The sequence below is a fragment of the Leptopilina heterotoma genome, unplaced genomic scaffold (assembly GCF_015476425.1).
Source record: "Leptopilina heterotoma isolate Lh14 unplaced genomic scaffold, ASM1547642v1 Lhet_60, whole genome shotgun sequence".
In the NCBI taxonomy this organism is placed as follows: Eukaryota; Metazoa; Arthropoda; class Insecta; order Hymenoptera; family Figitidae; genus Leptopilina; species Leptopilina heterotoma.
Window position 1 is genome coordinate 4,000,334 of NW_025111138.1, and position 23,898 is coordinate 4,024,231.

At 22.2% G+C, this 23,898-nt stretch overlaps 1 protein-coding gene across 5 annotated transcripts in view; it reads left to right on the top strand.

Annotated features, from left to right (window-relative positions):
- The window catches only part of LOC122509508, a 91,326-nt gene that overhangs the window by 8,429 nt on the left and 58,999 nt on the right, over positions 1–23,898 (top strand). For 4 of the 5 annotated variants that reach the window (XR_006302367.1, XM_043623634.1, XM_043623632.1 and 1 more), the window contains 3 exons: positions 3,258–3,354; positions 5,532–5,730; positions 17,539–17,620. Coding sequence is in view for 4 of the 5 variants with exons in the window: in XM_043623634.1 (XP_043479569.1) it covers positions 3,258–3,354; positions 5,532–5,730; positions 17,539–17,620 (378 nt within the window). In the remaining variant the exon portion in view is untranslated. Of the gene's footprint in view, positions 1–3,257; positions 3,355–5,531; positions 5,731–17,538; positions 17,621–18,139; positions 18,338–23,898 lie in introns of those variants that run through there. The other variant, XM_043623635.1, reaches the window with a different exon arrangement.

The window sequence follows — 23,898 nt, forward strand, 5'->3', positions numbered from 1 at the left end:
ATAATTTTTATAATTAGTTACTAATTTAAAAAGATTTAAATTACAATTATTTTTAACTAAAAGTTTCGAAAAATTTAGGTTTTAAAATAATTCAATTCTATTTTTAACAACTGAAATGAAGATAATTGAAATTTTCTAAACTAGAAATTGAAAATTTGCAAAATAATTGAATTTTTCCTTAAATTCAATTAAAAATAATTTAATTTTTTAATAATTTTTTTGGATTTTATAAAAATAATAATCGATGGAATTTTATGCAGTAATTAATTTTATTTTGAACTATTTTAAGTTTTTTAGAAGTTTCAGGGAAAAATTCAAAATAGTATCTGGAAATTGTAGAAAAGTCAGGGAAAAGTGAAATTCAATTTTTGTGGCAAGCTTGGTTTATTTATTGAAAAAATTTTATTAAATTTTTTTTGAAATTATTTAAATTATAAATATTTATTTTTCATTGGAAAAAATTCGAATTTTCGTAAAATTGAATTGAAAACAAGTGAATTTTTTATGTATTTAATTTCTTTTTTATGCAAATAATAATTCAATAATTAAATTCTCCAAAAACTTTCTGAAAATTATTAAAAATAAAATTGATTTAATGAGGAGAAAATTCTAGAAATTTCTAGAAATAATCCAAAAATTTTTTAAATTGGGAGTTTTAAAAATTTGAATTTTGAGCAGTTTTAATTAAAGATTTTAAAGATTTTATTTTCTTTGAAAAATTATATATCAAATTTTTTTTGTAATTAGTTATTGAAAAACTTCCGAATAATTGAAATTTCGTAAAATTAAATTGTAGATAAATGGATTTCAGAAACATTTTAGATGAACTTTTCTTTTTCTTTGAATAATTGATTTTTTTAACAACTGTCTCTAAAATTATTTAAAAAAATAATTAATTTAGAGAAAAAGTTTAGTTAAAAAATTCTAGAAAATAATGGAACTGAAATATTGAAATTAATTTGAAAAAAGTTACAGGAGAATTTTTAATATAACGTTTGTATTAATTTTGTTCAATGACAGACATGGAAATTTTTTATTATTAGAACAGAATGTTAAATTAACTATATGAAAGCTGAAAATATGTAAAGTTGATTAATGAATTTATTTTTAAAAGCTTTTATCCGACAGCGTCCGCCAGTCTTTGATTTGAAATAATAAATTAGAATTAGAGAAATTTATTTAAAAATCTAATTGATAGGATTTAGATTGATTCACTGTCGTTATCGCTTGAGTGACGAGGGGAAAAAAAAAGACATTGACAGCAATTCAGTGAGACGTTGATATAAAGTTCATTAATTTCCCAACTGACTTCTGGCATGAAAAGCTCCACTGATTCTGTTAAACTGGATACTGAAAAAAAAAATTATTAAAATTGACATATAGTTGATCACTCATCAAATATTGTTGTAAATAAAATTGACAATATTTTTTCAAATTATATATTATTAAAATTTTTGTTATCTTTTTATTATTATCTATTCTATTATTATTTATTATCTATAATTTATATTATAGATATTAATCTAAAAATTAAATATTAATATTAAATATTAATATTAAATATTAATATTAAATAATATTAATATTAAATATAAATATTAATACTAATATTCATCAAATTATTAATGAAGACAAAAATGATGAATAGTTTTAATTTTATGAAACCTTTGAAATGATAGTTTACAAAAAATATATTTTTATATAAAAAGCAATTAATATTTTCAAAAAGTTTAGTTATTAATTTTTTATTTTTATGGATTTTTATAGATATTTACTTTGTTTTTAAACCAAATTAATTCTTTTAATAATAACTTTGCTATTTTGAAGAAGAAAATAGAAAATTAAATTTTAATTAAATTTTAATATTATATAAATTGAAATAATGTTTGAAATTTTGCCATACATATTTTTTTCGGAGTAGAGTAGAAGTTAAAATGGGTTTTTAACTATTTAAGACTTTATTCCAATTGTGGTGCATTCCTAGCTGAATTCCGTTCCATGGGGTCGTCCTGGACCTGGTGGAGTTCCTTGGAGAGATCCCAAATTGTTTGGAGTTCGTTTTCTCGAATCACTGGTACGCATATCTTAGTTGTATGCGAAGTTCATTTATATTTATGTGTAGACGAAATTCATATTTCATCCGGTCGATGATCAATATAATTAGTTAACAAATTTAAACTTGTTAATTAAATTTTTTTTAATTCCATATATTTCCATTTTGATTGGAAATTGCAATTTTTTTCTTAATATTTCTAAATTTTATTTTTATCTATGGTTTGCATTTCAAGAAATTGGTCAATTTTTGTAAAAATTTATTCAGAGGGGAAAGTGTGAAATTTTATTTAAAAGAAAATAAAATTGTTCTTTTAAGTAATTAATTTCTTTCACGTGTTCACAAAGGCGTGAAGTGAATAATTTTTTTGCCATGAATTTCTATTGTTTTTTTTTCTTTTTTACTGAAATTGTTTCTAATCGGATAAATTAGAGTCGATTGATTTATGGGAGATTTTTTTTTTCTTTTATTTTCTATCTGTAAACGTTGAACTACTTCTCAGCCAAGCAGCTAAAGAAGGACTTTGATGGATGAATATCGAGTTTTTCGTTTCGGTTAAGAAAAAAGTATTTAAGAAATGACAGGCATTTTTCTTTTGCTTAGATTACGTTTTAAGATTTATATGTTAATGGAATATTAAAATAATATGTTAATTCGTTACTATAAAAGAATTTTTTTTTTTTATGTACTGATCACTTTTATGATAGTCTAAGGAAGTAATTCCAAATGCAAATTAATGACTTTTTATAGTTAATAAAAGATTTAAATAATTCACTTTTCATGAGGAAAAAAGTACATTTATTCATTTTTCTATAGTTTACTCTATAATTTAAATTGTGAGATTTTTTATATTTTTTTTTTATTTTTAACTTGACCTAATTTGCTATCGACTATTTTGTACTTATTTTCTATATAAAAATAATATCATGTTTGTAATTTAGATTATTAATTTATTGATTTATTTATATTAATAAACAGCTAGTGCAGTTAATTAAATATGATGTATAATTAAATTATATCTAATTTATCATTTAATTAATATATTTTACAAATAATCATATTGCTAATGAATACAAATAATTAACTGGAGGCTATAATTTTTTCACTCAATTATATATTTGTTTTATTATATTAATATTAACGGTGTATTAATAATGCGTGAATAATAATGGAAATTAATTGGAATTTTTCTTTTTTTTTGCAGGGATGGATGACAAAGTCTGCTAGGAAAAGTATGCAGTCTATAAATCCTTTGGCATCAACTGAGATGAATAAATTGTACGATGTTGGTGCTCGTAGAGGTATGGAGAGAAAAAGTATTTAAAATATTTTATTAATAAGTGTCAGTTATTAATTTTAGAAACAATTTAATTATTTCGTAGACTAATAAAATTCATTAGTTTGGAAATTTCGGGAACATTGTACAAGAGCATGTTATGAAAAATTGGAAATTTATAGCTTGATAATTGCACGTTGTTAATATCCTCCTCGACAACATATTTCCATGAATATTTACGTTAAATTTGCTGCAACAATGTTGTATGGATAATGTAACAGTATCCATAATATCTTTTGAACGTTCATCATTTTAGTATTTATTGTTTATTGATTTTGTAGAATTATTTTTACCATTTCTATTATTCTATTGTTCAGGGTTGCCATAGGTTGGGGAAATTAGGGAAAAGTCAGGGATTTTTATTAAAAGTACGGGAAAAAATTAATTGTTTAGAATTTATAAGAAAATTCTAAATTTTTGTTTCTTTTTGTTTGCCTCACAAACTATGAAATTATCACGAATTTAAAAAAAAAACCTTCAATTTTTTCTATTTCTGACAATAATTTATTTTAAATAACTTATTTCTTTTGAAGAACTTCTGTCATAAAGTTATTGCTTATAAATAATTCAATGAAGTATTTTTTTGAAAAATTTTAATTTTAATTCTGTTGAAATTAGTTTCAATTTTTAAATTTTTAACGCAATTCTTTGAAAGAATTTAATTATCTTAATAAATATTAATATTTCTTTCCAGAAATTCAATTATTTTTACAAATTTAAAAAAAAAATTCTTGTCAACATTTCAATTATCTTTATAAATAGCAAAATTCTTTGCCGAAATTCAATTATATTCAAGAATTTTTATAAAATTCATTGTAAAATTAAATTATTTTCATAAACAACAATATTCATCACAAGAATTCAATTATTTTCAAAATTAATAAAATTCTTCGCAGAAAATCAATTATTTTTAAAAAATAAAAAAAAAAGTGTCAACATTTCAATTATTTAAAAATGAATAGCAAAATTCTTCGCCAAAATTCAATTATTTTCAGGAATTTTAATTAAATTCATTGCAAAATTCAATTAATTACAAAAATTTTAATAAAATTCATGGCAAAATTTCAATTATTTTCAAAAATTTCTCTTGATTCAATGATTTTCGATATTATAGTATTTTAATAAAATTTCCCAAAAGAATTAAATTACTAAACAAAAATTTTGATAATATTCTACACGAACATTCAATTATTTTTCAAAGAAATAAAAATTTCAACGCAGTAATTCAATTATTTTACATAAATTTTAAAATTCTTTTCAGTAATTTAATTATTTAAAAAAAACAAAATAAAATCATTCGGATGAAGTCAATTATTTTCATAAATAACAATATTCATCACAAGAATTCAATTATTTTTAAAAGCAATAAAATTCAATTATTTTCAAAAATTTTAATAAAATTCATTGCAAAATTTCAGTTATTTTCAAAATTTTTATCTTAATTCAATAATTTGTATATATCTATTATTTTAATCGGGATTTCCCAAACGAATTTAATTATTTAAAAATAATTTTGACAAAGTTCTACACGAATATTAAATTATTTTCTAAAATACACTGAAAAAAAATTATTTGATTCAAATAACCGATTAATTGATTATTATTAATTAAATATTTTCTTGAATCAAATAATATTTATTCGAGTCAATTAAATGGCATTTGCTTCAAATACTGAATTTATTGGCTCAAATACCATTTAATTGACTCCAATAAATATTATTTGATTCAATTAAATATTTAATTGATAATAGTCAATTAATCGGTTATTTGAATCAAATAAATTTTTTTTCTGTGAAATGAAAATTTCACAAGAATTCAATTATTAAAAATAGAATTTGCATAAATTTTTTCTGTTATTAATTAAAGATTAATTAAAATTCTGTTAGGAGGGATTAAGGATAAAAAAAAGTTACTAATAGTTTACTAAAACTTATTAAGTGCTATATTTTTTTTCTTATTGGGCAAATATGAAAGAGTACAAAATTATAATGTTAGAAGAATGTTGGCAAATATTAATTTATTTGCTACTGTGTTAGTTTGCAGAGCAAACGTCTATTCATAAATATTTGTCATTTTTTTAATCAAAAAGAAGAATGAAGTGTGATGTATTCCACTGTTAAAATTTCTCTTGTTACATTGTAGGAATTACCCCGGACCCTCATCCAGATCCTATTACTGAACGCAATTCAGGGAAAGCGTATAATGAGGAGGTTCAGGTTTATCGCCTCACTGGTGGCGTCGAGTTGGTACCACTTCTGACATGCAGGAGGCATTATTCACAATCGCAACCCATCCGACATCTCATCACTGACGCCAGAAAATCTAGTTACACTTTAGAAACGTGAGTTCTACAATTTCTTAATATTACAGAATGCTGGATTTCGTAAAAGAAAAAGTTACCTGAAGGTTTTCTATCAATTTTTGCGACAATTGAAATAACTTTTTTTCATATTGAATACGTTTTTTTAAATTAAAAACTTGATAATCAATATGAAAAGTTTTTAGAATTGTTTTTTAATTTTAATTTAAAGAATTTTGGTTAAAAAGAAGCTCTTTATTTTTGAGTAAAAGAAATTGTGGAATTAATAGGAAAACTGGTTAAAAAATCTTTGTTTTGGAGTACAAAGATTATTTTTGAGTATAAAAATTGAATTAAAAGAAAAATTATTGTTAAAAAAACAGGGTTGCCACAGGTCGGGGAAATCAGGGAATTCAGGGAAAAGTCGGGTTTTTATTAAAGTACTGGAAAAAATTGAATTTTGGAGAAGTTACAAATGATTGCAGAAATTCAATTATTTTCAAAAGTAATAAAATTCTTCGTAGAAATTCAATTATGTTCAAAAATTAAAAAAAAATCCACGTCAAAATTCAATTATCTTTAAAAATAATAAAATTCTTCTCCGAATTTCAATTATTTTCAAAAATTTTAATAAAATTCTTTGCAAAATTTCAATTATTTTTAAAAAAATTTCCTCAATTCAATGATTTTCAATATCTACTATTTTAATAAAATTTTTCAAAAGAATTCAATTAATAACATTTTTTACAAAAATTCAATTATTTTCATGATTAATAAAACTCATCATAGAATTTCAATTATTTTTGATACAATTTTTTTCAAATTCCTCGAGAAAATTAAATTATGTTGATAAAATTCTTTATGATAATTCAATTTAGAGAAACATTCATTTATTCAGTAAATTATTTATTTTTGTATTTAAATAATTAAATTCTCGTAGAATTTTTCAATAAAAATTGATTTAAAAATGAACATTAGAGAATATATTAAAAGCATTATAGTATGAATTTTTGAAAATAATTGATAATTGAATTTTTTTGAAGAATTTTAGTACAATTTTTGAAAATAATTACATTTTTCGAAGAATTTATACTTAAAGTTGTATTAAAAATAATTGAAATCCTGTGAAGAATTTTATTAATTTATGAAAGTAATTGAATTTTTGCAACAAATTTTATCGATTTTTTTTTTAAATAATTGAAATAATGTAAAGAATCTTATTATTTATAAAAATAATTGAATTCTTTTGAGAATTTTTGTAAAAATAGTAGATTTGGAAAATATTTGAATTTCAAATAAGAATTTCATTATATTCGTGAAATGTAATTAACTTCTTAAAAAAAATTTAAGAAAATAATTCTATTTTTCCAGGATTTTATTTTAAATTGTATTAAAAATAATTGAAATCCTCAGAAAAATTTTATAATTTATGAAAATAATGGAATTCTTATAATGAATTTTATCAAATTTTGTTTTAAATATGTAATTGAATTCATGTGAAAAATTTTATTACTTGTATAAATAATTGAATTCCAGCAAGCTATTTTATTACATTTTATTTAAATAACTAAATTCTTTTGAGAACCTTTATTAAAATAGTAAATTTTGAAAATTTTTGAATTTCAACGAAGAATTTCATTATTTGTGAAATATAATTTAATTCTTGCAAAAAATTTTTGAAGATTATTTCATTTTTCGAGAAATTTATTTAAAAATTGTATTAAAAATAATTAAAATCCTGTGAAGAATTTTATTATTTCTGAAAATAATTGAATTCTTGCAACGAATTTTATTATAATTTTTGTAAATAATTTAATTTTTTATTGAAAAATTTTATGGAAATCTAAACTTTTATAAAACAAAGACATGAATTACTCCGAGTCGAAGACTCGGAGTGATTCATATCTTCATGTTTTATAATAATATTCTTATAAGTTGTAGAATTTTAAAAATGTTTTAATTTGAATGTTTTGAAGAATAAAACATTGTTGAATAAAACAATGTTTTGAAAATAAATTTTTTCTATGGAAAAATAATAATTAAATACTTATTTAAAAATGAAGTTTTTGATGTTTGCGAATAATTTTACAATTAAAGAAATTCGTAAGTAAATGTAACAGAATGTTTTTTTTTGAGTATCTAATCATTTTAAGAGTGAATCAGAATATTCTTTAGGGTCAGGAAAAAAGTCAAAATCAGTCAGGAAAAATTCTGAAAATCAGGGAAAAACAAAATTAATTTTTGTGGCGACCCTGAAAAATCTTTATTTTTGAGTATAAAAGAAAATGGTAAAATTAAAAGAATGCCTTAAAAAGGTTAAATGGGAAATATTTTCTTTTTGCGACTGGAATATTTATATTCGATATATTCATGGTTTAGATTTTTCTTTTAGTTACAGTTGAGAGTAATTTTATTTAAATGAAAAAATTCCAATTTTTATTAGGGAATGAAAGAAAAATTTTTCACTAAAATCTTTCTCACTATTTACTCGATTTTATAATGGAACTCTTTTCATGTACGCCGCAGGTTTACTTTAACGGCAAAATGGAAGAAATAGATTCGAGTCCGTTGCTGTGGTTATCAATTTAATTTAACACACGAATGGTCGAGAGCACATAGAGTTTTTTTTCACTTACATGCGGGGAGAAATTTCTATTTAAAAATTACAGTACCACTCGCAAACAATTGTAAAATGCCAAATCACGAATTTTTATTCTACTAATATTATTTTTTATAGATAGAGTGCCAGGTAGCGTGCCAGGGAAATCAGGGGAGTCAGAAAAAAGTCAGGAGGGAATAAAATTGGTCAGGGGAATCAGGGAATTCAAGAAAAGTAAAAAATTGGTCAGGGAAATCAGGAAAAAGTCAGGAAATTTTATCGAAAGCACTGGAAAACTATTAAATTTTGTAGAATTCATAAAAAAATTTTTGAATTTTGTTGTCTAGTAGCGTTCATAAATATTGAAAAAATTTAATAATTAAATTAAAATTCTGTCTATTTTTATAACAATAATTGAACTTTACAAAAATGACATTGAATTTATTTTAAATTATTGAATTCTTGAATAACTATTTATAAAATTATTATTTATAAATTATTTAGCGAATAATTTTAATTAAAAATTTAAAAAATAATTAAATTTTATAAAAATAGTGTTTACAATTCTTATAAGTAACTAGCAAATTTTGAATAATTTCGAATTTAAAATTGTAAAAAATTAATTTATTAACTGATTAACAAACAAATTATTATTATATATTATTTTCAAAAACTTTAATAAACTTCTTCAAAATAATCCAATTATTTTCAAAATTTTTAATAAATTCTTCACAGCAAGTCCATTATTAATTTGTTAAATTAAATTATGATTTTTGATTCGCAGCAATTTTGTTTAATTAATTTTTGTTATTATTTAATCTTGAAAAAATTGAATTGGAATTTTGTTAATTTTAAAATAAAAACAATAAAAAAAAATAAATTATCAAAAAATTAACTCTATTCTGCGAACAGACAATCAGAATACAATGATTATTATTATAGTATGAATTTCAAAAGGTTTCAAATTGAAGTTTTAGAAAATTTTAATTAAAAATTCTAAAGAAGTTAGTTTTTGATTAACTTGTGATATTTAAATTTTTTTAAAATTACGTAAATTATAAAAATATATATTTAATTGAAAAATTTTCAAATTATTGAAATTTCATGAAATTGAATTGCAAACAAGAGGAATTCAGAAATATTTTAGGTGCATTTTTTTTCTTTGAACAAACAATTTAATTCTCAAGGAATATTTGCAAACATTATTTAAGAAAAATTGATTCAGAAAAGAATTATAGTTAAAAATTCTAGAAAATATTTTAATTAAAATCTTGAAAATAATTTTTGAGAAGTTACGGTGATTTTTATATAAATTATTAAATTTAAAAATATTTAAAATTCGAAATTTTTAAAAATCTTAATTCCAGTGGAAAATTAAGAATAATAATTAAATATTTATTTAAAAAACTGATGTTCTGAATAATTTTACAATTAAAGAGGGAAAATGTATACATTTTCCCTATAGGGAAAAATTAAATCAAATTTTTGTAGCAACCCTGGATTTATTCATTTTATTTATTCAAAAAGGGCTTATTTTTCCGAAAAGGTTAGGTACTTAAGAACTGTTTACAATTCTTCTCTGATATATAAAATAATTTTTTCTCGAAAAAAGAATCTGGTCTTGATGCTTAATTTGATCTGAATTTTTATTTATTTTTAAATAGGTCATTTTTTTGAAAAAGGGATTTTTTCCGAAAACGTGTGGTACTCCATTTTTCTTCTGTTTATTTTTCTTGTTCTATTTCTTTTTCTTCTTCAAATATTTAGTATTAATTTTATTTAGTTTTGTAGTATAATTTTATTAGTTTGATAGTATAATTGTATTCATTTTATGTAAAATTGTGTTTTAGATTAGGGGAATTTGATTAGAGGAAAGGCGTGTAATAAAAATCAGGACAAAGTAATTGTTACTATTTATGGAAATTCATTCCATAATCTGGAAACCGCGTGTTGCATATGACTAGGATATGATATGCTTTCGACGAAACCAGAAAGGCGAGATTTAGTATAAGATTACCGTTTAACCAAAATAATCCTTCCGAAGTATTGCATAAAACATAGGTATCAGACCCAGCGTTTTCACATCTTTGTGGGGATTCTTTTATTCATAAAATGCGAGAAATATCCTTTTTGTTCTTTTTAACAAAAAAAAAAAAAAAAAAAAAAAACATTTTTACATAAATGTCAATTTTGAAAAAAAGTAGACCTAAATTTATAACTATAGGTAAAATTTATAATTGTGGAACATTCGAGTTTTAAATTCAGTTAAAGAAGATTAAAATCTCAATTTAAAAGTAGAATATTTTAATTTTTGAGATAACGTGAGATGCATTTTAGAAGCGGAGTTACGTTTTTTTTAGATTTGAGATTTTTTACGCTAAAAATAAATCGTTGTAACTCTACGATATCTAACTTTTAAATATTAACAATTAATTATTAAAAATTGTCGGAGTAAAATACTTGTTTAAACTTTGTTTTTTCAAGTTTGATTTTTTGTTAACTTTTTCTCGAAGCAAAAGTAATTAAATTACTTCAATTAGGAACGAAGCCTGCGGTCAAAAACTGAAAATGTCAATCATGCTTGTACGGAATTTTTTTCCCTGCTAACTTTCTCAAGACTTATATTAATGTCACTTCTAAAGTCACTTACACAGTTAATGAACAACCAGAGGAAACTTGTAAATTTGTAAATTAGTAAATTAATCTTAAACACATTTTTAAAATTGCTTTGAAAATTTTAGCACTTGGAAGAAATTAAAAGAAAATTCACAGTAATAGAAACAATTCTGATAATTTGAAATTTCCACTTATTTCTACAATTATTTTCAATTAATTTAGAAACTCTTAGTTAATAAATTGAATTTTTTTTTTAATTTTACAAAATAATTAAATCAAAATAATTATTTTCAATAATAATTTTATTTATCAGTATTTTTTTTTTATTTTTTTCAAAACAATTTTGCTTTTTATATTTAAATAATTGGGGAAATTAAATTTTTTCAAAACAAGAGTTTCGGTAATTTGAATGTTATTTAATTTAAAGGAGATTTTAATGCTCTTTTTTTGTTTGATAATAAGTGACATTAATCTTTGTCAGAAGTTTCGTTTTATCTTGAAATTAATTAAATGGTTTTTGAGTAATTTTTTCATATAAAATGACACACGACAAACGTTGGCGTATGTCGTGAGATGTGGAGAGAGAGTTGGTCAGGTCGGCATGGCACTCAAGGGATGTAACTGCATTACTGATAATCAGCCAGTTGACCCCACAGTTCATCAACACTGTATGCGGCTGGTATTAGTGAATAGCATAATGCTTAATAAAATTTCAATTCACATTTGTTTCTCGAAAAATTGAAAAAATTAGGAAAAAAGCCAATGACCTTTGAATTTAGTGATAAATCTGTTTACTTGACTTTAGAAAATGATAAAATTTTTTTTAGGAAAAAAAAATTAATATCAAGTAATTTTTGTTTTTTGGAAAATAATTTTTTAAGGTTTATTGAAGAAAAGTTAGGAATTTAATTTCAAAAGGTTTCAAATTGAAATTTTAGAAAATTGGAATTTTTAATAATTTTAATTAAAGATTATGAAAAAGTTAGCAGAGTTGATAGAAGTCAGGGAAATCAGGAAAAGTAAAATTGGTCAGGGAAAAGTTACGGAATTTTATCAAAAGTACTAGAAAAAATAACAAATTTCTACAAAAATTCTTCATTTTAGTGTCGAAAAATATTTCTGAAAAATAAAAATCTTAATTTTCCTTTTGAATTTTTTTTACCTTAAAAACTTTGGAATCGCAATAAATTTTAAAACAATGTTTTATATTTTTTTATTTCTGTAAAAAATTGTATTTATTTTCAATAATTAAATTTATTTTCTTTTTATTTATTTTATAAATAATTAAATTTATTTTAAATAATTAAATTATAGAATAACTTTCTTAAATTTAATTAATTTCATTTAACGTAAAAAAGTTTTTAGGTGGAAAAATTTCAAATTTCAGAAGGTTTTGAACTAAAATTCTTGAAAATTTCAATTGCTATGAAGAAATTAATAATAATTAAATAGTTAAAAATTATTCAAGTTTTAAATTATGTCATTTAAAATTCTGAAAAAATTGGATTTGTGGAATTTTAAATTTAATTATTTACAAAGACTTGAATTTTTTAAAAGATGTAGTTATAAAATTATGAAATTTTGTGAAATTTTATTAAAAATAATAAAATTTGTTAATTAAATAGTTATTTTAAAAATTGTTCGAGTTTAAAATAATTTTAAATCAAAATTCTGAAAAAATGGGATTTATAAGAAATTTTTATTCAATTGTTTAAAGAATCTTGAATTTGTTAAAAAAAATTTATGCAAAAATTATGAAATTAATTGAAATTTTGCGAAATTTTATTAAAAATAACACAACTTGTTAGCAAATTTCATTAGGGATTTAAAAAAAATCTTTATCTCAAAGAATTTTAATTTAAAAATTGATAAATAATTGAATGGACTTTTACTAAGAATCATAATTAAATGTATTCATATGATTGATAGTGTAAAAAGTATCATTAAATGTTGTAAATTGCATCTAAAATAATTTCATTACGACAGAGTGATAATTAACTACAATTTTTATTATTTAGTTAATTTTAAAAATATTTTAATTACAATTTTTTTTTAATAGAAGTTTCGTAAAATTTTATTTAAAATTCTGAAAACTTTGGTTTTTAAAAAAAATTTTATTCAAATTTTTCTGAATTGATTGATTCACAGAGAATTGATTCACAGAGAAATTTTAGTTAAAAATTCGAGAAAATAATTGATTATTAAAAGAGTTATATAAAAGTTTAAATTAAATTAATATACATTATAATAATGGTAAGTTCCTTTCCGTAAGCAAATTATCTGCATTCATTTGTTTGTTTTGAAAATTAAATTCAATTAAATTTTGAGGGTTAAGTATTGGCATTTTTTATTTTTTAATGTCAAAATTTTTAATGTGGAAAATACTTTACTTATTAAATTGTCTCGACTCTTTGGTAAAAAATCTAAAATTATCAAAAATTCGAAAAATTTCAAAAATCCGTTTTTCTTAAAATTCAACATTTCTTCCTCTCTTTTATGGGATTTAGCTTCATTATTTTTGTGCTTTTAGAAAATACTTTACTTATTAAATTGTTTCGACTCTTTGGTAAAAAATCTAAAATTATCAAAAATTCGAAAAAATTCAAAAATCCAAATTTCTTAAAATTCAACATTTTTTCTTCTCTTTTATGGGATTTAGCTTCGTTATTTTTGTGCTTTTAGAAAATACTTTACTTATTAAATTGTCTCGACTCTTTGGTAAAAAATCTAAAATTATCAAAAATTCAAAAAAATTCAAAAATCCAAATTTCTTAAAATTCAACATTTTTTCTTCTCTTTTATGGGATTTAGCTTCATTATTTTTGTGCTTTTAGAAAATACTTTACTTATTAAATTGTCTCGACTCTTTGGTAAAAAATCTAAAATTATCAAAAATTCGAAAAAATTCAAAAATCCAAATTTCTTAAAATTCAACATTTTTTCTTCTCTTTTATGGGATTTAGCTTCGTTATTTTTGTGCTTTTAGAAAATACTTTACTTATTTAATAGTCTCGACTCTTTGGTAAAAACTCTAAAATTATCAAAAATTCAAAAATCCGATTTTCTTAAAATTCAACATTTTTTCTTCTCTTTTATGGGATTTAGCTTCATTATTTTTGTGCTTTTGGAAAATACTTTACTTATTTAATAGTCTCGACTCTTTGGTAAAAAATCTAAAATTATCAAAAATTCGAAAAAATTGAAAAATCCAAATTTCTTAAAATTCAACATTTTTTCTTCTCTTTTATGGGATCTAGCATCATTATTTTTGTGCTTTTAGAAAATACTTTACTTATTAAATTGTCTCGACTCTTTGGTAAAAAATCTAAAATTATCGAAAATTCGAAAAAATTCAAAAATCCAAATTTCTTAAAATTCAACATTTTTTCTTCTCTTTTATGGGATTTAGCTTCGTTATTTTTGTGCTTTTAGAAAATACTTTACTTATTTAATAGTCTCGACTCTTTGGTAAAAACTCTAAAATTATCAAAAATTCGAAAAAATTCAAAAATCCGATTTTCTTAAAATTCAACATTTTTTCTTCTCTTTTATGGGATTTAGCTTCATTATTTTTGTGCTTTTAGAAAATACTTTACTTATTAAATTGTCTCGACTCTTTGGTAAAAAATCTAAAATTATCAAAAATTCGAAAAAATTCAAAAATCCAAATTTCTTAAAATTCAACATTTTTTCTTCTCTTTTATGGGATTTAGCTTCGTTATTTTTGTGCTTTTAGAAAATACTTTACTTATTTAATAGTCTCGACTCTTTGGTAAAAACTCTAAAATTATCAAAAATTCGAAAAAATTCAAAAATCCGATTTTCTTAAAATTCAACATTTTTTCTTCTCTTTTATGGGATTTAGCTTCATTATTTTTGTGCTTTTAGAAAATACTTTACTTATTTAATAGTCTCGACTCTTTGGTGAAAAATCTGAAATTATCAAAAATTCGAAAAAATTCAACATTTTTTCTTCTCTTTTATGGGATTTAGCTTCGTTATTTTTGTGCTTTTAGAAAATACTTTACTTATTAAATTGTCTCGACTCTTTGGTAAAAAATCTAAAATTATCAAAAATTCAAAAAAATTCAAAAATCCAAATTTCTTAAAATTCAACATTTTTTCTTCTCTTTTATGGGATTTAGCTTCATTATTTTTGTGCTTTTAGAAAATACTTTACTTATTAAATTGTCTCGACTCTTTGGTAAAAAATCTAAAATTATCAAAAATTCAAAAAAATTCAAAAATCCAAATTTCTTAAAATTCAACATTTTTTCTTCTCTTTTATGGGATTTAGCTTCATTATTTTTGTGCTTTTAGAAAATACTTTACTTATTAAATTGTCTCGACTCTTTGGTAAAAAATCTAAAATTATCAAAAATTCGAAAAAATTCAAAATCCAAATTTCTTAAAATTCAACTTTTTTTCTTCTCTTTTATGGGATTTAGCTTCGTTATTTTTGTGCTTTTAGAAAATACTTTACTTATTTAATAGTCTCGACTCTTTGGTAAAAACTCTAAAATTATCAAAAATTCGAAAAAATTCAAAAATCCGATTTTCTTAAAATTCAACATTTTTTCTTCTCTTTTATGGGATTTAGCTTCATTATTTTTGTGCTTTTAGAAAATACTTTACTTATTAAATTGTCTCGACTCTTTGGTAAAAAATCTAAAATTATCAAAAATTCGAAAAAATTCAAAAATCCAAATTTCTTAAAATTCAACATTTTTTCTTCTCTTTTATGGGATTTAGCTTCATTATTTTTGTGCTTTTAGAAAATACTTTACTTATTAAATTGTCTCGACTCTTTGGTAAAAAATCTAAAATTATCAAAAATTCAAAAAAATTCAAAAATCCAAATTTCTTAAAATTCAACATTTTTTCTTCTCTTTTATGGGATTTAGCTTCATTATTATTTGAATTTTTATTCAATAGAAAAAATGGAAAACTGAAAAAATTTAGAAACTTTTAAAAATTCCAGGCCTTTTCCATGATTTCCCTGATTTCCAGAAGCCTTTTAAAAATTCCATACCATTTTCATGATTTTCCAGATTCTGTAGGAACCCTGCTTTTGTCTGACTTTCTTCTAAATTATCGAATTCAGTGATTTCTGTGGTGAATTTGGTTAAGTTGTAAAATGATTAATTTCTATTTGAATTCGTTTTTTTTTTGAATGTAGAAAATCTGATGTTAATTTAATTCTTTTTTCGTTATGCACGGCAAAAAATATTTAGCTGGATGAACTACAGATTTCACTTTAGTAGCGAAATTTTTCAGTGCTTCAATTAATACTTTCGTTATTCTAGAGAAACTTATCGCTATTTCAAGTAAAACTTTTTTCATTGTGTAATAATTATTATTTCTTTGAAAAGTATTTTATTTAAAATGGCTTTATAAAATAAGCAATGCAAAAGATGACCCAGATACTAATTGTAATTGTTTTAGCCATAGTTTAAGTCTAGTAATGTAAATTCTATTTAAATTGAGACCATTGAGTGAAATTATTTAAATTTTAGTTAGTTAAATCTCTTTGTTAGGTTATAATAATTATTTCTTTAAAATTTTTTAAATTGTTTAAAATAAGCAGCACAATACAACATTCCCGCGCGCTTGCGCGCGGATAGTTTGGCTAGTGTTTAATAATTGAAAAATGCTCGAATAATTGAAATTTGGTAAAATTGAATTATAGAAAAGTGTATTTCAGAAATATTTTAGATGAACTTTTCTTTTTCTTTAAATAATTGAATTTTCAGAGAACTTTCTCAAAAATTATTTAAAAGAGAATTGATTCAGAAAAGAATTGAATTGAAATCTTGAAATTAATTTTGAAAAATTTACAGAAGCAATTTTGATAAATTATTATTGAATTCGAAAAGGGAAAAGAGTCAAAATACTTTCTGAAAAACTGTGAAAAATTTTTTTTGGAAAAAAAATTAAATTCTTGTGATATCGTTGCTTTAGTTATTATAGAAATTATTTCGAAATTGGCAAAAATAGTGAATTCTTTTTAATATGTCAAACAATGGGAAATGAAAGTTTAAATTGTTAAATTGATTGTCGAAATCGGGTTTCAAAGATGTTTATACTTGATAACATATACGTTATCGATACGAATTTCCTATGTGATACGATAAAGTTGCTTTATTGTCCAACAGAGTTGTGTATTATGCCACTTATGTTAGGAAGCACTATGAGGCCGTATAATGAGACACTTTGATAGCGTTTAATGGAATACTCTATGAAGCAACAGTCGAGGGAGGCGCAAACTCTATCCACCGAAAACTAGCCTTAACAGTACTAATTAATGTCTTGCGTATTGTGACATTGTTTAGAAAAAATTCACACAGAATAGAAATTTCTTCTAAATATCTTGATAACCATTTATACGTTAAATTTTCCCTGAATGAGCAAAAATTCGTTCCATTTCATTCTATTTTAATTTGTACCTCTGTGTTTTTCTTGAATTTTTTCTTTTTTTCTATTAATTCAATTAAATTCATTATTAGAATTAAAAATTAAAATTAAACATAAAAATTAAAAATTAAAAATTAAAATAATTAATTTAAATTAGTTTAAAATTAATTAATAAATTGAAAAAATGTACTTGAAAATTTAACATTTTATTGTATTTTCAGATTGAGAGAACTCGCTGCTAGCAATAGAGAATACATAGCAGAGCTCGGGGATCAAATAAGACGAAAACGAGAAAGAAATGTGGTAAGTTGAAATTAATTAATTGCTGTTTCAATATTCAATCAGTATGAAATCACATTTAATGGCAAACAACCATTTAATTTATTTTCCATTATTACTATGCACTTTTTATATACGCTTTGCATTTTCTATGTTTCTATACGAATGTAGAAGCAAAAAATTGTGTTTGATTTAAAAATGGCGACTATACTTATCATAATCAATTTCGTTGAACATTATTTGCATATTTGCATTGAAGTCTTTGCTCTTAGTTAATGTAATTATTACATTTTCATAATGTGAGAAAGTATTTGCTTTTTTTCATTTCATGGTTGGGAGTAATTATTATTAATTATAGGAAATGTGCTGCTGTAGATTATTCCGTTTCTTTTTGTTCTGCCGTTGTAGATTATTCAATATTTTATAGATATGGTTTTCTTTTTCTTTTTATCTCTGATGCTTTCTATTTAATCGAATTCTTGTGTTAGTGTCTCTCTCTCTTTCTCTCTCTGTATATTTTTGGTTTAAAAATAATATTTTAAGGAGGAACATCGAATGGAGCAGGAAAGATGTCGGAGACATTTCGATACGTGGAGGAGTCTATGGGGTAAACCAGGACACGGAGCTCCAATAGATCACGTTCAGAGGAGCAATCTTTATAATATACTTTATCGACCGTCCGTTTACTAAATTCAACTCTAATATCGTGAATCTTAAATTTTCTTTTTGCGAGCATGTAGAGATTCGTTTCCGTTTTGAGGAGAAAAAGAAAAATTCTGTTTAAATTTAGTGAGAAGAATGGTTGGAATATGGATTTTATTTGAATTGTTGACAAACTGAATTCTTTTTTTTTATCGTATTTGGAATTCAATTGTTTTTTATTTTTATTTAGAGATGCTTTCAAGATATTTATTTTTAAATTTAAAAAAAGAGATATTTTTTATTTTTGTTTTGAAGATTATTGAAGATTATTTTGAAGAGTTTAAATATAAAGAAAGAGATATTAAATTTTAAATTTGTTATTAGTTTAAAAATATTTATTTAAATATAAGGAAAGGAATATTTTGTCAGTATTTTTGTATTTTTGTCTAAAGATTATTTTGAAGAGTTTAAATATAAAGAAAGAGATATTAAGTTTTAAATTTTTTATTAGTTTAAAAATATTTATTTAATTATAAAGAAAGCAATATTTTTTCAGTGTTTTTTTATTTTTGTTTAAAGATTATTTTAAGGAATTTAAGTACAAAGAAAGAAATATTAAAGAATATTAAAAATAAAAAATACTAAAAAAATATTTAAATATCTGGGGATTTCATCTCTTTTTGTAATTCTTTTTGGTTCAATTTGGTAAATTATTATTTTTAATTTTCATTAAAACATTGGAAATTATCGTTCACACTTGAGTTTTTTTTTTTTTTTTTGAAGAGAAAAGGGAAAATAATTATTGTAAAACGTAACGCGAATGAGTCGGGACTTTTTTTCTATTTGAGAAAGTAGGACGGCCTTGAAGTCTATTTCATTGTATACGCTTTCATTGTTTTTAACTATGACATGAACTCTGATTTCGGTGAGAAAGTGTCCTTGTTGTAGCAAACAAAAGGGGTGAGAGTGACAGAGCCAATTTAATTTCAGCAACACATGAATACATTTGTAGTTTTTGATGGAGTTTTAGATTTACACGTACAACAAAAAAGGGTAAACTTTTTTGTTACCATTTTCTTTCGTTGCTATTTTTTTACTGTGTATACTTTTTCTCCAATTCATTCGGAATATTAAGGAGATGATTAATCTTTGAGAGAGGGCAGTTTTAAAAATACTTTTAAATATAGAAACACTTTGTGGAGAAATGAAATGACAGTTTTGATTAAAAGTTTACTTAATTTTTTTTAATGGTATTAAAAGCAGTTTTTGATTTATTAATTAATGTTAAAAATAGGTGAGAGTGGTGAAAATATGAATATCCGTGAAAGTCGGGTTTTTATTTATTTTAATATTGAAAGGACACTTAAAGAAAGCACTTTAGCAGTTAATTAATTTCGTTTTTTTTTTTAATTATGTAAATTGATGATTTTAAAAGGTAGATTTTTATGAGTTTTTTAGTCTTTGTAGGAAATTAAAAATTTCTAGAGACTATTTATTTGAGAAGGTATTTTTTTTCATTTTTGCATCTGAACTTGGTACCTTAAGGTCGTAATCTAGTACTCGGCCTTGAGTGAAACAGTCACGCAATCTACATAGATTAATGAAATTTAAGAAGATAACGTTAATTTCACTTTGCGTCATTCGCAGGTTATATAACTAATTTAAAAATATTTCTAAAATACACGTGATGTGGAAGAATTATTTTACTTTCTGACATATTAAATACTGTTTGGGTAAATTTTTTCTTCAAATAGACTTTTTTAAATTGGAATTTTATAATTAAAGTTGTGATGAAATTTTTGAAATTACATTTTTTTTACTCAGAATTTATTTATTATTATTTTTATTACTGTTATTATTAACAGTTTATTAATTTTTCTAAATTTTTAAAAATTTGTATCTACTTTTTTTTGAATTTTATGAATATTATTAAGATTTTGTTATTGAGACATGGCATTTTTTTGTTCTGAAATTCTAAAGGTACTTCTATTATTTATTGAAATGAAACAAAATTTTTTTGAATCAAATAACCGATTACTTGTCTATTATCAAATAAATATTTTGTTTGCCTCATAAACTAAAATTACCACGAATTCTAATACAAAATATATAATTAAATTATTACTTATAAATTATTTAATGAATAATTTTACATAAATATTTCAAAATTTGGAGAATTTACAAATTATCTTTATAAATAATAAAAATCTTCTCCGAAATTTAATTGTTTTCAAAAATGTTTCTCAATTCAATAATTTTCAATATACCTATCTACTATTTCAATAAAATTACGCAAAAGAAATCAATTATTAAGGAATAGTTTTCTTATAAAATTCTACGCCTACATTTAATTATTTACATAAATAATAAAAATTTCACAGAAATTCAATTATTTATAAATTTTTTAAAAATTTCTTCGAAATAATTCAATTATTTAATAGTTTTAAGAAACATTAAATTTCTCAATAAATTTTTTTTTGTATTTAAATAATTGAATTCTTATAGAATTTTTAAATAAAAATTAATTTAACAATGAATTTTAGTTAAAATTTTAGATAATAATTCAATAGGTATTAAAATAGCATTATAGCGTGAAATATTAGAAATAATTGAATTTTGTAAAGGTTTCAAATTAAATTCTTTGAAAATCTGAATTTTTCATACTTTTAACTAACAATTATGTAGAATTAATTTTTTTGAAACAGTTTTTCTAGTGAATTTGAAAATTTCCAAAGAACTTTTTCATAAATAATTAAAAATAATAGATTTAAAGAAGAATTTTAATTAAAAATTCCAGGAAATAAGAATATTATAAAATAATGATTTTATCACTCGGTTTTTATAACTAAAATTCAATTATTTATAAATTTTAAAAAAATTTTTTGGAAATAATTCAATTATTTTCATAAATAATAAAATTTTTACCAGGATTCAATTATTTTCGTAAATAATAAAATTCTTTTTAGGAATTCAATTATTTTTATAAATGATAAAATTCATCAGAATTTCAATTATTTTTTATTTTTTTTTTAATTCATTGATAGAATTTAATTATTTAAAAATTTGTTGATAAAATTCTTTCTGAGGATTCATTTGTAAGAAACATTCAATTATTAAATAAATTATTATTTTTGTAATTAAATAATTGAATTCTCGTAGAATTTTCGAATAAGAATTGATTTAAAAATGAATTTCAGTTAAAATTTTAGATAATAGTTAATTGAATATAAAAAGCATTATAGCGAGAATTTTTAGAAATAATTGAATTTTGTAAAGGTTTCAAATTAAATAGGGTAAATGCACTAGTAGTCGGACACTTAAGGATACAATCTTAAATTATGGTTTTTTTCTTGAAATAGCAAATATCTTCTGTGTTTATAAGCACATTATTAATTAAAGGAGTTCTTCAGGATTAAAAATCATATAAATTTGTTACAAATAGTTGAGTATTTAATAAAATATAAACATTTTAATAAAAAATTACAAATGCTTTAGTAGTCGGACACTTTTTCCCCTTGTTTCTATAGTCGGACATCTGTCAGATATTTAGAATTTATAAAGTAAAAAAGATAATTTTTTAATTGCTATCTGCTGGAAAATGGAATTAAAGCATATTAGAAGTTATTAATATAATATTTAAACCCTATAAGTTTTAATATTTATGATTAATTATCAACAAAACTTTGTGCCACTCATCGCGCTACTCGAAAATGGTTGTATCTATAGTCGGACACCATGATTTTTAAAACATTAAATAAAATATTTCTTGTTTAATTATTTTCGAAAATAACACTATTTTCATAAAATATAAACTTTACACATTCTTCCAGTATATTTGTTAAAGTAATTATCACGATGCATTATTATTTATTTGCCAAAAAACACGAAAGTGTCCGACTACTAGTACTGTCCGACTATACCCGCACTTACCCTACTTTGAAAATTGGAATTTTTCATTCTTTTAACTACCAATTGTGTAGAACTAATTTTTTTGAAGAAGTTTAATTGATTTTTTTTTTAAATTAATTGAATTTTTTATTTTCTAGTATATATTTAATTGAAGAATTTCCGAATAATGGATGAAATTTTGTAAAATTGAATTTCAATCAAGTAGATTTGAAAATTCTCAAAGAACTTTTTCAAAAATTATTAAAATTTATAGATTTAAAGAAGAATTTTAGTTGAAATTTCTAGAAAATAATAATAATTGAATTGAAATGAAGAAAATAATTTTAAAAAAGTTACAGTTACAATATTCATATAATATAGAATGACGATTTTATCACTCGGCCTTCTTAATTATTATTTAGTATGAATATCTTTATGTTTTATAATAAATATAATATTCTTAAATTATTGAATTTTAAGTGATTTAAATTTGAAATTTTTGAAAATCTTAATTCCAATAGAAAAATAATAATGATTAAATATTTTTTTAAAGAAAACTATTAATTAATAATTTTGTCTGGAAATCAGGAAAATGTCAGGGAAAAATAAAATACAATTTTTGTGGCACTCTTTTTTTTGAATTACTATTATTATTATTAATTATTATTAATGGATTAAATATGCTAAAAAAGTTTAATTTAATAATTTTATTCAGCAGTCAATCTTTTATATCTTGTTTCGAAAAAATAAAATTTTTAGAAAAAATATAGTGAATATAAAAAGTAATTGCAAAATTTGTACATAGGGTAAGTGTACCAATTGCCGAGGGTGTTCCATTTGTCGATGTTACCATGGTAATAACCAAAAAATATTGTCTAAAATGTCTCATTTGTTTGTTTATATAATATTAATATATTTTTTTCACTTTTATAACGCATAAAAAAATTAAAATTTATTACTTTTTTTCATTTACAATGTGCTACACTGTTTAAATAAAATTCAAAGTTTGTTTACTCGACAACAGGAACCATCCTCGACAATTGGTACGTTTACCCTACGAACAAATTTTTTTTTTCCTTTTTTTTTTTAAATCAAAATTTTCGTTTCCCTGGAGTTTAAAAAAAAAAAAAAAACAGTGAGCACTATATTATGAAGTTTTCTCCAATATGGAATTGCGAAAAACAAGAAAAAAAATGGAGAAAACATAAAATATAAATAAAAAAAACGATAAAAAAAAATTTGATTGAGTGTAAAATTTGTGACAGGGAAAAATTGAAAGAAAAGAAAATATTTTAATGTCAAAATGAATTTGAAAGTTTCTTTTTCAACATTTAGTTTTGTGTTTCGTCGAAAATCTGCCCTCTTGTATATCCTATGCTCCGTGAAATCTCTCATGCCATGTAGCAACCGACCGTGCTTTCTCTTCTATTGTCTAACTATTGTATCCCGTTACCACTGTGTCGGCACGTTTGTATAAAGGGTGATTCATTCTCTGCGAAATATCAGTTCCTGTACCGGCTGAAATTCAGTCGTGTTGCTTGCTTGCGTAAAATGGTACCCTCTCTCTCTCACTCTCTCTCATCCCTTTTGCAGTACAGCATTGTCATGCAAAAGTAGGTCGCGCGGTATATTCCGCGAAACTTTATTGGTGAGCCCATGGTTTTAGACGTTCCGGATATTGCGTAACAAACACGCAGAGATTGTTTCCCTAGCGACACACGTGTGTCTCTGATAATTGGGCGGTTATTGGTGGTTTCCCCTTGAACAATTGC